At 33.9% G+C, this 14,079-nt stretch overlaps 1 protein-coding gene across 2 annotated transcripts in view; it reads right to left on the bottom strand.

Annotated features, from left to right (window-relative positions):
- Nucleotides 1–14,079, bottom strand: part of Nup98-96 (nuclear pore complex protein Nup98-96) — a 610,292-nt gene that overhangs the window by 235,107 nt on the left and 361,106 nt on the right. For both annotated transcript variants that reach the window (XM_090395312.1, XM_090395313.1), the window contains one exon: nt 11,431–11,559. In XM_090395312.1, the coding sequence (XP_090251438.1) occupies nt 11,431–11,559 (129 nt within the window). The remainder of the gene's footprint in view (nt 1–11,430; nt 11,560–14,079) is intronic.

Raw genomic sequence — 14,079 nt, 5'->3', positions numbered from 1 at the left:
TTTTATGTAATTGTGGAAGGCCATACTATGGCCAGACTGCTAAATCCATCCTTTTACGTATGAAAGAACACCATAGAGATATTTCCTACAACAGGACTAGAGCCAGCGCTCGCTCTTTAGCCATGTTCTTTTTTCTGTTAACTCAGATGAAGGCGGCCAACACATTGTGGACTGGATACAAACTTCTAATATCCATGTGTGCTGTGATGAACTTGAAAGAAAGATTGTCAAATCTAGAGAAATTACCTTAGATTCTTCTCATATCAACAACAGCCTAAGTCTCAATCTCACTGATGCACACATTGCCTCTGTTCAATACTGGTGCACTCGTGACAGCACATAGTCAACTTTTATTTGGAACTCAAGCTCGCATTACTGTTTTCAAAATGTACTACTGTCTTTTGTACTAGTACTGTTAATGCAGTTTTTAAGTCTCTGTTATTTTTTGTATATTTCTTTGATTGTGATACCTGAAGAAGTTGATCCATTCAACGAAACTAGTAGTATCTTTTTAAACAAACCATGTCACCTCTTTATCTCTCGGTATCAGTCAGTTAAAATAATTTATAATATATATATATATATATATATATATATATATATATATATATATATATATGAAGCATTAACTCATGTCAGATATGCAAACGAAAAAGTTATTCTGAATAGCTTAGCTTATTTATGCCATCTACACTTAAAAGTTTTTCCATTTGGTAATAAGACTATCCCATTTATGGATAACTGTAATACTAACTAGTGTAGCACTTCTTACTTCACTAAGAACTTTATCTTTGTCTGTAATATCTATTGTTGTTACAGTAACTCTAATATACGGCCTACCACAATGTTCAATACACCACTGAATTTTATCATTTTAGCCTTAGTATGTAATGTAATAGGTTTATATGTGTTTCTTCTTTTCAGTAGAAGCAACACAGCTATTGCATTGAATTTTATCAGCCATTATTAACAATAATAAAATAAAATATAGTTATAACCAGTTCATAATTCAGTGAAACACCAAAACACCAGTGTGAAATGCAACAAGCAACAATGGCATAAACAAAGTTTTAGGCCAGGAAAATTGTGAATCAGTTTATTCACAGGAGCATCATGTCACTAAAAGATCGTATGAGCAGATAGTTGTAAAGTGAAGCATCATAATGCTTCACTTTATGGCAAATTACTTTATACGTTTCGATGTGCAATTTTATATGCAAATGTCACAATTTTATTTTCTATACTTTTAATTTAGTAATTTTGTCTTTAAGTCTTCTCCTTAGCAAACACTTTTACATATTTTTAACATGATTCCATTCCTTTGCCATTTGGCTATGTTTGTTTATAACTGTGTTAATGACTGTTCTCGGTTTCCCATGTGTCCTTATTCTAGCTTCATATACTTCTCTATACTATTTGCTTATTCACTCTGATGATGTGATGAGATATCATAATATGTATTTGTTTAAAGTAGTTCTGACTGTTTTTAAAGGCATCTGTAAGAGAAACATACACTAAGTGACACTATATCTTCAGAAAGACACTATTAAACATAGACTATACTGCAAGTTTATGCAGTAATTAAAATAAACTAATAAGTGCACACAAGAATAGAAGAAAGTATCATATCCAACCCCGTATCAGAATCGAAAGCAACTAATGCAAATATCTAATTTATCAAATTAGTTTATGTAGTTATAAGTTCATTGCAATTAACAAACATTTTAATCCAAATATAGATAACAGGGGTGCTTAAGGGTCGAAGCTGTATAACTGAGAAGAGACCTCCACATAGCCTTTAAAGGAATGCGGAGAACCGACCAGGGCTTCCGACCTAATGTCCAATCCTCACCTTCTCGTGGTGCACCCTGTTGGGTATCTACTTGGATACCCAAAAGGGTGTTGAACGAACGAGGATGGGCTGGCAATTTGGGATTTAGTCGACCAAATTATATTCTTATTGGTTAAACCAAAATAAAATATGATGGTACAACATGACAAAATTTCATGCCGGCTGAGGGCGTCACCCAGTTAAACAAGGCCCCCGTTGTTTTCGCCAGGAAACCAGGATGAACAGCGAAAAGTCAGCTACTGGAACAAATCTGAAAACACACCCCAACTCAACATCACCAGAGTTAAAGATCGGTACTATCAACATAAGAAGCCTGAATGGCAAAGAAATGGAGCTAGCTGAGGAATTAGATAAGTACCAGATCGACATAATAGGGGTGACGGAAACAAAAAAGACAAAAACTGGTGAGATCCTTCTGAGCAATAAATAAAATGTTATATTCAGGCAATGACAATCAAGGAAAAGAAGGAGTAGCCATAGTAATCAACACAAAATACGAGGCTAATCTTCTTGAATGGCAGACAGTCTCAAGTAGAGTAATGTGCGCAAATATGAGAATGGGGAACTGGACAATGAGACTTATTTGTGCCTATGGTCTCACAGAAGGTTCTACTAAGGTAGAAGTAGAGGAATTTTTTGAAGCTTTAGAAAAAGCAACTGACACAATGAAAAAGGAAAAGTTGGTCCTTGTTGGGGATCTAAATAGCAGAGTAGGAAATGATTGTGAGACATACAAAAATATTTAGGGAAAATTTGGAGAAAAGAGCAAAGCTAATAATAATGGCAAATATCCGTTGGATTTCTGCTCAGGACATGGACTGGTTATTACTAACACCATGTTCCAACATAAAAATGTGCACAAATTCACATGGAGAGAACAGGCAAGGAATAAGAAAAGTTTCATTAATTATGTGATTGTTGATAGTGATGTTTTCTCCCTGGTGCAAGACACCAGAATGTACAGAGAATTTGAAATTGGAAGTGATCACTATTTAGTCTTGAGCAGGATAAAATTGAATTTCTTATTGAAAAGAATAACATGTAAGAAAGTTTTAAAGCGAATAAAAGTTGAGCAGCTCTCAGATTTGAACTGTAGACTAAAATACACAAAGATTATTGAAGAAAAAAGGAAAGAGTTTGAGAACAGCAACCAAACCTTGGAGATTCAGTGGCAAGCCTTGAAGAAAGCCCTGATTGATTGATTGATTCAGCTAGAGACATGTGGTGAATTTGTCTGCAAGGATAGAAAAATTAGAACTCCATGGTGAACACAGGAAGTTAAAGAGGCAGTAAAGGAAAAGAAGAAAGCATATCAAAAGTTCCTGGCAAATAAGTCAGCTTGTGCTCTTAGAGAATACAGAGACAAATGCAAGAATGCTAAACACTGTGTAAAATTAGCTAAACAAAAGTCATTTGAGGACTTTGGCAAGAATATAGAAAATAAATATCAAGAAGGTGGCAAAATATTCTGGAGGTTGATGAAGAAGCTTAGGAATGGAGGAAAGAGTGCTGTAAAGGAGTTAAAGATGATAAAGGTGATATGAAAACGGGAGAAAAGATATCCTTGAAGTATGGAGTAATTACTTTGAAAAACTGCTAAATGAAACAAGCAGTGATGACAACGAAAAACACTGACCAGGCATGCAGTCAGGAATACGTATCCATACTTGAAGTAGAAAAAGCCATCAAAGGCTTGAAATGTGGAAAGGCAGCAGGAGTAGATGATATTTGACCAGAAATGCTGAAGTATGGTGGTATAAAAGTCTTACAGTGGCTGCACTGCATAGTTCAGAAAGCCTGGACAGAGGGACGAATTCCCGATGATTGGAGTAGAGCTCTCATAGTACCTATATATAAAAAGGGAAATAAAACTGAATGTGAGAATTACAGAGGTATTTCCCTACTGAGTGTTCCTGGCAAGATCTATGCAAGTATACTTGAGAAACGGTTGAGAACAATTGTGGAAGAAAAGCTGGGTGAAGAACAAGCTGGATTCAGGCCAAATAGAAGCTGTCAGGATCAGATCTTCGCTTTACGACAAATAGTTGAGAAAGCATGGGAATATAACAAAGATCTGTATTTAAGTTTTGTCAATTTGGAAAAGATATATGACAAGGTGCCAAGAGAGAAGCTATTCAATACGCTACAGTTATATGATGTCAATGGGGCATTATATCAAGCAATACTTAGTCTTTATTTTATAATTAAAAGAAACACGCGTATTAACCACAGTGAAAATTATTTAATTGTAAATATTTCATCCTAAGTAACTTAGAACATCATCAGTACAGTAGTTTTAAACAATAATAGGAATAGCATACAGTTAGGGCACATGATTACAATAAAATCTCATTAAACGTGCATAATGTGCTGCAGTAGTACAAAAAAAAAAAAAAAAAAAAAAAAAAAAAAAAAAAATTGTATGACAATTTCTCATACTTTAGGAATAATAAGAACGTCATTGTGGTTTAAGTTTGATCTGTGTAGCAGGGCTTCAGAACTTTCTTTGTATAAACGTTCATGTTTATATAAAGATCTATGTAAAAGTTTAGACTTTTCCAAATGGATCCTATAGTTTGGATTTTCAATTTCATGTTGAGAGAGGCCAGATTTCTGCTGTTTAAAAAGACAAATGTTCTCTTGATGTTCCGAGATGTGTTTCTGAACAGACCGACCTGTCTGTCCAAAGTAAGATAATTTGTATGAGCATGGAATCTCACAAACGTCAGGCAACATCAAAGGTGAGAGTTTGTTTTTAGGAGAAGGTAACAAGTTGTAAATTTGATTGATAGGTTTGTAAGTAGTTGCAAAATTGTATTTCTTCATAATTTTAGAAAGACGTTCTGAGATGCCTTTAACGTAAGGTATGGGAATCCTATGGACTTCTTCCTGTCTGATTTGATGTGTGGAGAAGTGACTACTGATGATTTTTTGAGTTGTTTTAGGATTATATCCATTTAGGATGGGTGTATTTTTGATTACTTAAAATTCCTGGTTTAAAGATTCTTCAGAGGAGCAGAATTTGTGTGCTCTGGAAACTAGTGATTTAATAATGCCAGATTTCTGAGATGGATGATGAGCAGAAGAATTGTGAATGTAGCGACCTGAGAATGTAGGCTTGCAAAAGACAGACGTGGCGATGGAACCGTCTTCTTTTCTTTGGATGTGTAAATCCAAAAAGGAGATACCCTGTAGAGATTCTTTTTCTAACGTAAAGTTGATGCAATGATGAAGAAGGTTAATTTTATCTAGAAACAGTTGTAATTCATGTTCGGGATAATCCCAGACTGCAAATATGTCTTCGACATATCTTAACCAAATTTCTAGATAAAATTAACCTTCTTCATTATCGCATCAACTTTACGTTAGAAAAAGAATCTCCAAAGGGGTATCTCCTTTTTGGATTTACACATCCAAAATAAAGAAGACTGTTCCATCGCCACGTCTGTCTTTCGCAAGCCTACATTCTCAGGTCGCTACATTCACGATTCTTCTGCTCATCATCCATTTCAGAAATCTGGCATTATTAAATCACTAGTTTCCAGAGCATACAAATTTTGCTCCTCTGAAGAATCTTTAAACCAGGAATTAGAAATAATCAAAAATACAGCCATCCTAAATGGATATAATCCTAAAACAACTCAAAAAATCATCAGTAGTCACTTCTCCACACATCAAAACAGATAGGAAGAAGTCCATAGGATTCCCATACCTTACGTTAAAGGCATCTCAGAACGTCTTTCTAAAATTATGAAGAAATACAATTTTGCCACTACTTACAAACCTATCAACCAAATTTACAACTTGTTACCTTCTCCTAAGGACAAACTCTTACCTTTGATGTTGCCTGGCGTTTGTGAGATTCCATGCTCATGCAAATTATCTTACTTTGGACAGACAGGTAGATCTGTTCAGAAAAGCATCTCGGAACATCAAGACAACATTCGTCTTTTTAAACCGCAGAAATCTGGCCTCTCTCAACACGGAAATGAAAATCCAAACCATAGGATCCATAGGGAAAAGTCTAAACTTTTACAAAGATCTTTATATAAACATGAACGTTTATACAAAGAAAGTTCTGAAGCCCTACCACACAGACCAAACTTAAACCGCTATGACATTCTTACTATTCCTAAAGTATGGAAAATTGTCATACAAAATTGTGTTAAATATATATATATATTTTTTGTACTACTGTAGCACGTTAAACGAGATTCTATTGTAATCATGCGCCCTAACTATGTTATTCCTATTATTGTTTAAAACTACTGTACTGATGATATCCTAAGTTACTTAGGATGAAATATTTACAATTAAATAATTTTCACTGTGGTTAATACGTGTGTTTCTTTTAATTATGATTGCACCACAGGTTTCGTTATTTAAAAAAAAAATAATAAAAAAAAATTAGTCTTTATTTGAGTTGTAAGTCAGCAGTTAGAATTGAAGGAAGTACAGGAAGATGGTTTAATGTTAAATCTGGTGTGAGACAAGGATGTACATTATCCCTTCTGTTATTCATTATCTATATGGATCAAATTATGAAGGAAAGTGGTATTAAACATATCAAAATTGGAGATGTTAATGTCAGCTCTTTATGCAGATGATGTTATACTTCTAAATAAATCCACTACAAGTCTGCAAGATTCTCTGACTAAATTGAATAACTGTTGTAATAGATATGGTATGAAGGTCAGCAATAAAAAGAGAAAGACAATGAAAATAGGCAGAATCATTGAAAATGTCAACTGTGTTCTGAATGTAGAACCTGTGGAACAAGTAAAACATTTCAGCCACTTAGGCAAGATTTTTAGTGAAGATGGTAAATTAAATATAGAAATAGACAACAGAATCAGCAAAGATGGTATGGTGGGAATATTGAATAAATTCATATGGAATAAGAGAGAAATTAGTTGGAACACTAAATTAGCTGTATACAAGACAGTGTTCAAACCAATTTTAACTGATGGATCTGAGAGCTGGGTCAGAAGTAAAACACTTGACCAAAGGCTAGAGACTGCAGATATGAGAGTCCTGAGAAAAATTATAGGCATGAACAGATGGCATCAATGGCAATATCATATTAAAAACGAGGATATTAGGAAAGAACTAGACATTGTCAGCATCCATTAATTCATTAGCAGAGCTAATCTCAGGTGGGTCACTTAAACAGAATGGGTGAAGAAAGATCAGCAAAACAAGTGTTCTCTGCCAGGTTGGCAGCAAAACGACCCAGAGGAAAACCAAGATATAGGTGGATTGATACGGTACAACGTGCCTTAGACGATAGAAATATAAGATCTGATATTGTTGGAGTCTTGACGAGTAACAGATTGATTTGGAGGAAAAATTGTAGATAGGAAGTTAGTAATGATGTAATTTTTTTCATCTAGTACTATCAAATCCTGTACACCCCTTGAGGGTACATGGCAGGAATTTGATGATGATGATGATGATGATGATATAGATAACAGTAATTCAGGACAGTTTAATACATATAATGCTATAATTTTCAAAATTCTAACTGTCCCTTTGTAGGTATGTTGCACAAAATGCATAAGAACCTATTAGGTTGTTTCTGTTTGTCCACATGACAAGTCATTTGAGAAATTGGCCTGGATGAATTTAATTTCAATTCATCCTGGAATTCCTTACAAATCTCTGTTGAATTTTTGCTTCATTTGGACCACATGTTTATATGATTCAATTCTGCTTTCAGATTAGATCATTCTATTAGCAAAACCATTCAAAACCGCTAGTAATTCCTCAATGAATGAATGGATTGAATGGTTTCAATCAGAATAAATACAGAAAAAATACAAAAATATGTCTTTTTGGCATATATGCCAGAAAGGGCTCTAGATTCATTTATGAAAATGAATGGGACCACCAATATGTGATACTACTGTTTAAAAAAAAAAAAAAGTATGACCATCTGCACCCATTTTCTTATTTTTCCACTTCTTAGAAAGTGGCTACAGCTAATATTTTCAATATCTCAAATAGAAATATACATATGATAACTTGCTTTCTTAATTTGACAATATAATTTGCTTCCTTGTTACTGTTACAAAATATATGCTCTTTATTTTACACTTATTCTTCAGAATTACAGAACTAATTTTCTAGGCTGTTCTAGTACACATATAACAAGTATAAACAAAAGCAAAGAAGCTAGCTGAACAGGTTAAAGAATCAAATGAGTTTCAATGACTGCATGACAATTAAAAGGAAGAATGATCATGGGAAATGTAGATGACAGGAAAATGCCAAATGTGCTGGAAAATAACTCAGTTATTAAGTAATATTTCTGGTAAGATATACAATCTTAGGAAACAACAAATGTGCAATAATTTTAGGACAAGTAGCCTTATCAGCATCAAATCAAAATATTTATCATCTTCCTCTCATTTATTGAAAGCAAAAATCGAATTCAATATTTCAGACTTCCAGGCTGGATTTAGAAAGAACAGTAGTACAAATGATCATATATGTATGCTTCATCTAAATGGAAAAAATATGTAGAACATAATAAAGTACTGTGCTATAATTTTATTGATCTGCAAAAAAGCCTTTGATTCTATTTGGCATGATGCCCTTTGGAAAATTCTGCAACATTATGGAATAGACAACAAAATAATATGACTGACTGAATTTTTGTACCCATCTTCTCAAATGATGGTTGAAATCAAGAGGAATTATAGTACTCTCTTTCCAATGGAGTAATTATCACCAATGTTATTTAACTGCTTCCTAGAATATGTTGTAAATGAAGTCCTAAAGAACTGTGATATTGCAGTGGTAGTAGGAGAAAGAATACAACCATCTAAAGTTTGCTGATGATACTGATATTCTAGTAGAAAACAAACCAGATCTTCAGTAAATCACTGCAAAATCAGCTTATAATCTCAAAAAGTATGGCTTAACCATAAGTACTCCAAAATCAAAAACAATTACATATACTGTGCTTCTGACCAAAAGGAAATACTTGAGAATACATCCATAGAAGAAATTCATTTGTTTCAATATCTTGGCAATATCTTTAATAAAGATTGCAGATCAAGACAGGATATTAGAACAAAAATTGCAAAAGCAACAACAGTACTACAATAACTAAAACCACTATGGATAGATAACAAGCTTACAATTGACAACAGATTATGCCTAATTGACATATTGGTTAATTCAGTACCACTATACAGAAGTGAAGCTTGGACCCTCCTAAAAGAAGATGAAAAGAGATTGTTGGCATTTGAAATGATGTGCTATAGACAACTCCTAAAGATATCATATTTAATCAGAGATAACAGATAACATCATAACTAAGATTTTAAGGAAACAATTTATGTGGCTTGGCCATATCAGCAGACCAAATGGTCTATCAACAAGTTCTTGAAGGACTTATTCCAGGAACTCAAAAAACAGGCAGACCTAAAATAAACTGGGTAGACAATGTAAAAAGTTAAACCTGTGTTTCACTTACAGAACTGAAAGCAAAGTGTCAATCAAGGACTGAGTGGATGATTTCTTTAGAACATTTCCTAATTACTACTCTATGTTCCTTTGTGGAATATGGGATGAAAAAGAAGATACGATCCTGACAGACCCATTAGTTCTATGGAGATCAAGATGAATCTGGATGAAATGCTTGAGGTGGAAGAGGTAGAGATGTTAAAAATACTGCGAGAACTTGATGCCAACAATGCAATTGAGTTTGGATGAGATATCAGCATATATGGTAAAGGAATGTGCTACAGAATTTAGTATGCTCCCTTATCTGGTTATTTAACTTGAAACTCGATACAAACATGCTTTTGGATGAGTAAAAGACAGGCAAGATAATTCCACTACACAAAGGAAGTTCTAGAACTCATGCAGCTAATTATAGGCCAACCTGCATCTTTGGAATATTTATTAAGGTATTAAAGAAACCCAGTGAGGAAATGTATTCAGAAGGGAGTTCAATAATACTTGGAACTTTTATACACGACCATGTGTTTATCTGAAAGGTAAATCTCGTCCTACTAACGTACTGACTTTTACAACAGAGTTGGATAAGGGAAATGGATACACTATAATGCTTTTAGATTCTGCCAAAGATTTGACAGAATTCCACACAGGAAGTTATTATGCAAACATAGAGTGATGGATATCAAAATAGGGTTGTGATGGATTGCAGTATTGTTATCTGACAGGTATCAAAGAGTGATGTATGAAGGTTCTGAATCTAAGACAATGAGTGTGATCAGGGTGGCCCACACAGTTTTCTATTTGGACCTAAATTGATGATAATGGATAAAGAATCCTTGAAGGCTGATTTGAACAGACTGATTCTATGAGTAAATATTAATGAGTGCAAGTTTAATGTTGATAAGTGGAACATTATGTATTTTGGATTGAAGACATTGCAGACTGACTATTATATTAACGGGGATCTGTAGCAAGTGCCTGATGAAGCTAGAGATTTTGGGAAAGTAACAGAAAACCGTGAGTTAAAGTTTAGGAGTCACACTGCCTAGTTAGTTAAGACACCATATTAGATAACTGCAATGTTGAAAACAGCACTAATCTGTACAGAAAATGTCATTCTCACAATACCTTGATAAGATAACACCTAGACCACTAGGCTCAGATATGGTCACCTTGGTTCCATGAAGATGAGGCAACAACAGAAATGGTTCAGTACCAGCTAACCAAAATTATATCTGGCTTGTGGAACTTTGCATCCTCCTTTTATCTCTCAAAGTTTGAGAAATAAAAGGAGGATGGAGATATGACAGAACCATAGACATCAGTAAGAGTTGTTCTTAAATGGGAAATTTTGCAGCTCATGTTGGTGGTGGGAGAAAGCCCCCATCCCACCTCAGAAGCCATGTAAGAGTGTGTGGTCAGAGAGAATGTAAGGTCCAGGTTCTTTTCATGGTGCATGTGTGTGTGTGTGTGTGTGTGTGTGTGTGTGGAGGAAGGGGGGGGGATGGAATAAGTTGTCAACGGACATTGAGAGCATCATTGGTAAATGTTTTAAGGAGAGAATGGTTGGCTGAGTAGTTAATGAATCTGCTCTCCAACCAACAGGCTACAGGTTCAAATCATGACATGAATGGGCATCGATGTATGTGATTATGTTCAGGTGAGGGATGAATTTCATCTTAATGTGAGACTGCTACATTGCTTAATGGCAACCTAAAAAACTTTCATGTTTGGTCTCTAAACCAGAGTTTCTAAGACCAGGCAAAACATGAATAAAAAACACCAAAATATATATTTAAAAAAAAAAAAAAAATCTGTAGCACACCTACAGTGCATTAAATCTTAATATACTTGAGGTTTATAAGCTTTGGTAGATGGGAGTCACGTAAAAAAGTCAATTACACCTTTCATGGATCTTCCTCAATGAGTTTCTATTATATAGTTTCTATTATATCATTAAGTGAATATGATAATAATAATAACAATTACAAACAGTTCCATTTTCTAAATTCTTCTGATGTACACATATAACAAGAATAAACAGAAGACATTTCATATTTACAAACAGCTTGAGATTAAGATTAATTTAATAATTATTTAATACTTACTTATCTGAGGTGTACTTCTGGAATTAAGAGGAATGCCAGATGATTGCTTTAGTTCAGTGACTAAGCTCTTTGTGGCAACCATTTTTTTAGATAGAGGTGAGGGTACTGGAAGTGAATCTATAAAGTTACCTTCATTAAAAAAAAGGAGGAGAAATTAGCGTTCAGGTAAAAGATAAATGGAAGTTATATAAAATCTGGATTCAATACTTGATTATCATCATCATATTCATTAAATCTATCCTCAGGATGTACACAATATCATATTATAATACACAAAAAAAGGTTATATCATTACTAACTTCCGATAACAGATTTTAGTTGTGAGGAAAATTCTCTGTCTGTTAAGACTCCAGTGTTATTTCTTGTATTATAGTCTCTAAAGGCTTGTTACTGTATCAATCCACATAATAGACATTGGTCTTCGTCTGGATATTTTTACCACCATCTTGTCAAATGAGGATATTCATAAAGAACTTGTTAGCAGAACTAATCTTAAGTGGTATAGACATTAAATAGACAGGGAGAACCAAGGTTAGATTTCCTGACATATTACTGAATGCTAAAAAGTTCTTTCCTAATATCCCAGTTCTTCATAGTATGATACTGCCAGTGATGTCATTTATTCACTTCCCTAATATTTCTCATAACTTTCATACCTGTGGTCTCCCATCTTTGATCAAGTGTTCTATTTTAACCCAGCTCCCATACTCATTACTTAAAATTGAACATTGTCTTGTATACACTTAGTCTTAACTGATTTCTCTTATGAAATATACATTTATTCAACTGACTTTCTACCATAACAGCTTTGCTAATTCTGCTGTGTATTTCTATATTTAATTTGCCATCTTCACTAAAAATTGTGCCTAAATACCTGAAATGTTTTATCGATTCTATAGGTTTCCCATTCAGGATGCAGTTGACATTTTCAATGTACAGTTCATGCCATTTTCATTTTTAATGTCTTTTACTGCTAATTTTCATACCAAATCTGCTAGAGTAGTAATTCATTTTTGTTAAGAATCCTACCAAGTTGTGTACTTATTTAAGAGTATAACATCAGCCACATAAAATAAAGAGCTGAGAATAATTATATCTTTAAGTGTGAGGTTTAAGGCTACTCTCCTTTATAATATCATCCATATAGATGATGAATAAGAGTGGAGATGATGTGAACTCTTGTCTCATGTCTGATTTAACATTGAACTGTTTTTTACTTCAAATCTGACTACTGACTTATGACTCAAACATAGACTATGTACTGCTCAATATAATGTTTCATTTACAACAAACAACTATAATGTTGAACATCTTCTCTCTTTGCACCTTGTCATATGTCATATATGTATTCCTGACTATTGAATGATCTTACCATTGTGTTGTCATTGCTTGTTTCATTTAGCAATCTTTCAAAGTAATTATTCCATATACCTAAAATATCTTTAGTTTTCATGTCATCTTCATCATGTCTGATTCCTTTGAGTCCTGTTTCTTACATTTCTAAGGTTTTTTAATAGCCTCAAGAACATCTTGCCACCTTCTTGATATTTATGTTTTTACCAAAATGAATTTTATTTAGCTATGTTTACACAGTGCTTCAATTTCTTACATTTTTTTCCATATTGTCAGAGAGCACAAGTTGACTTATTTGCTAGGAACTTTCCATATGCTTTCTTGTTTTTCCTTGACTGTCTCTTTAATTTCCTCCATGTCCACCATGGAGTTTTGATTTTTCTAACTTTACAATGTCACCATTATGCCTCTATACCACTGAATCTTCAAGGTTTGGTTTCTTGTTTGCAAAATCTGTTATTTTTTCTTGAATAATATTTGTGTATTTAGAGTTGAGCAGCTTTCAGTCCCTCTGAAAGCTGCTCAACTCTAATTGTTCTGGACCTTTCTTTTGCAGTGTTATAGTAAATTTTATCTTGGTCTAAATGGTTATCACATCTGATTTCAAATCCTCTGTATACTCTCATGCCTTGAACTAGCATTGAAGATATCAACAATAAGATGGTCATTCAGGTGTTTCTTATTTCTTGCATCCTTCTCCATTGAATTTGTGCACATCTTTATGCTGCAGCATTGTGTTCTGAACAGAAAAACAGGTAATTATCATTGTTATTAGCTTTGCTCTTTTCTCTATATTTTCCCAAAGCATCTGTATATGCCTCATAATAATTTCCTGCTCTGCTGTGTAGATCTCCAACAAGGACCAATTTTTCCTTTTTTTTTTCTTTATGTCCGCTGCCTTCTATAATGCTCCCCAAAATATTTTCTACTTCCTTAGGAGAACCTTCTTTGGCACCATATGCAGAAGTAAGTCTCATTACCCAGTTTCCCATTCTGATATTTTCCCACATTATCTTCTTGATCTGTTGTTTGAATTTAGATACAGCTATTCCTTCTTTTTCCTTGATGATCATTGCCTGAAGATAACATCTATTTGTTGCCTTAGAAAAGTCTGACCTGTTTTTGTCTTCTTGGTTTCAGTAACCTATTATTGTCACTCTTGTACTTATCTTCTTTTTTTTGTTATTTTTACTGTTTGCCTAGTTCCCTAACAAAAACAGCATTGTCCTTGTTTAATCAGGTGACATCCCAGATGGCATGTTGTACCACATTTTATTTTTTGGTTTAAGTCAATAA

The sequence above is a fragment of the Typopeltis vanoorti genome, chromosome 7 (assembly GCF_054136105.1).
Source record: "Typopeltis vanoorti isolate ZY-2024b chromosome 7, IOZ_Tvanoo_1.0, whole genome shotgun sequence".
NCBI lineage: Eukaryota > Metazoa > Arthropoda > Arachnida > Uropygi > Thelyphonidae > Typopeltis > Typopeltis vanoorti.
This window is presented reverse-complemented; position numbering and strand designations above follow the sequence as displayed.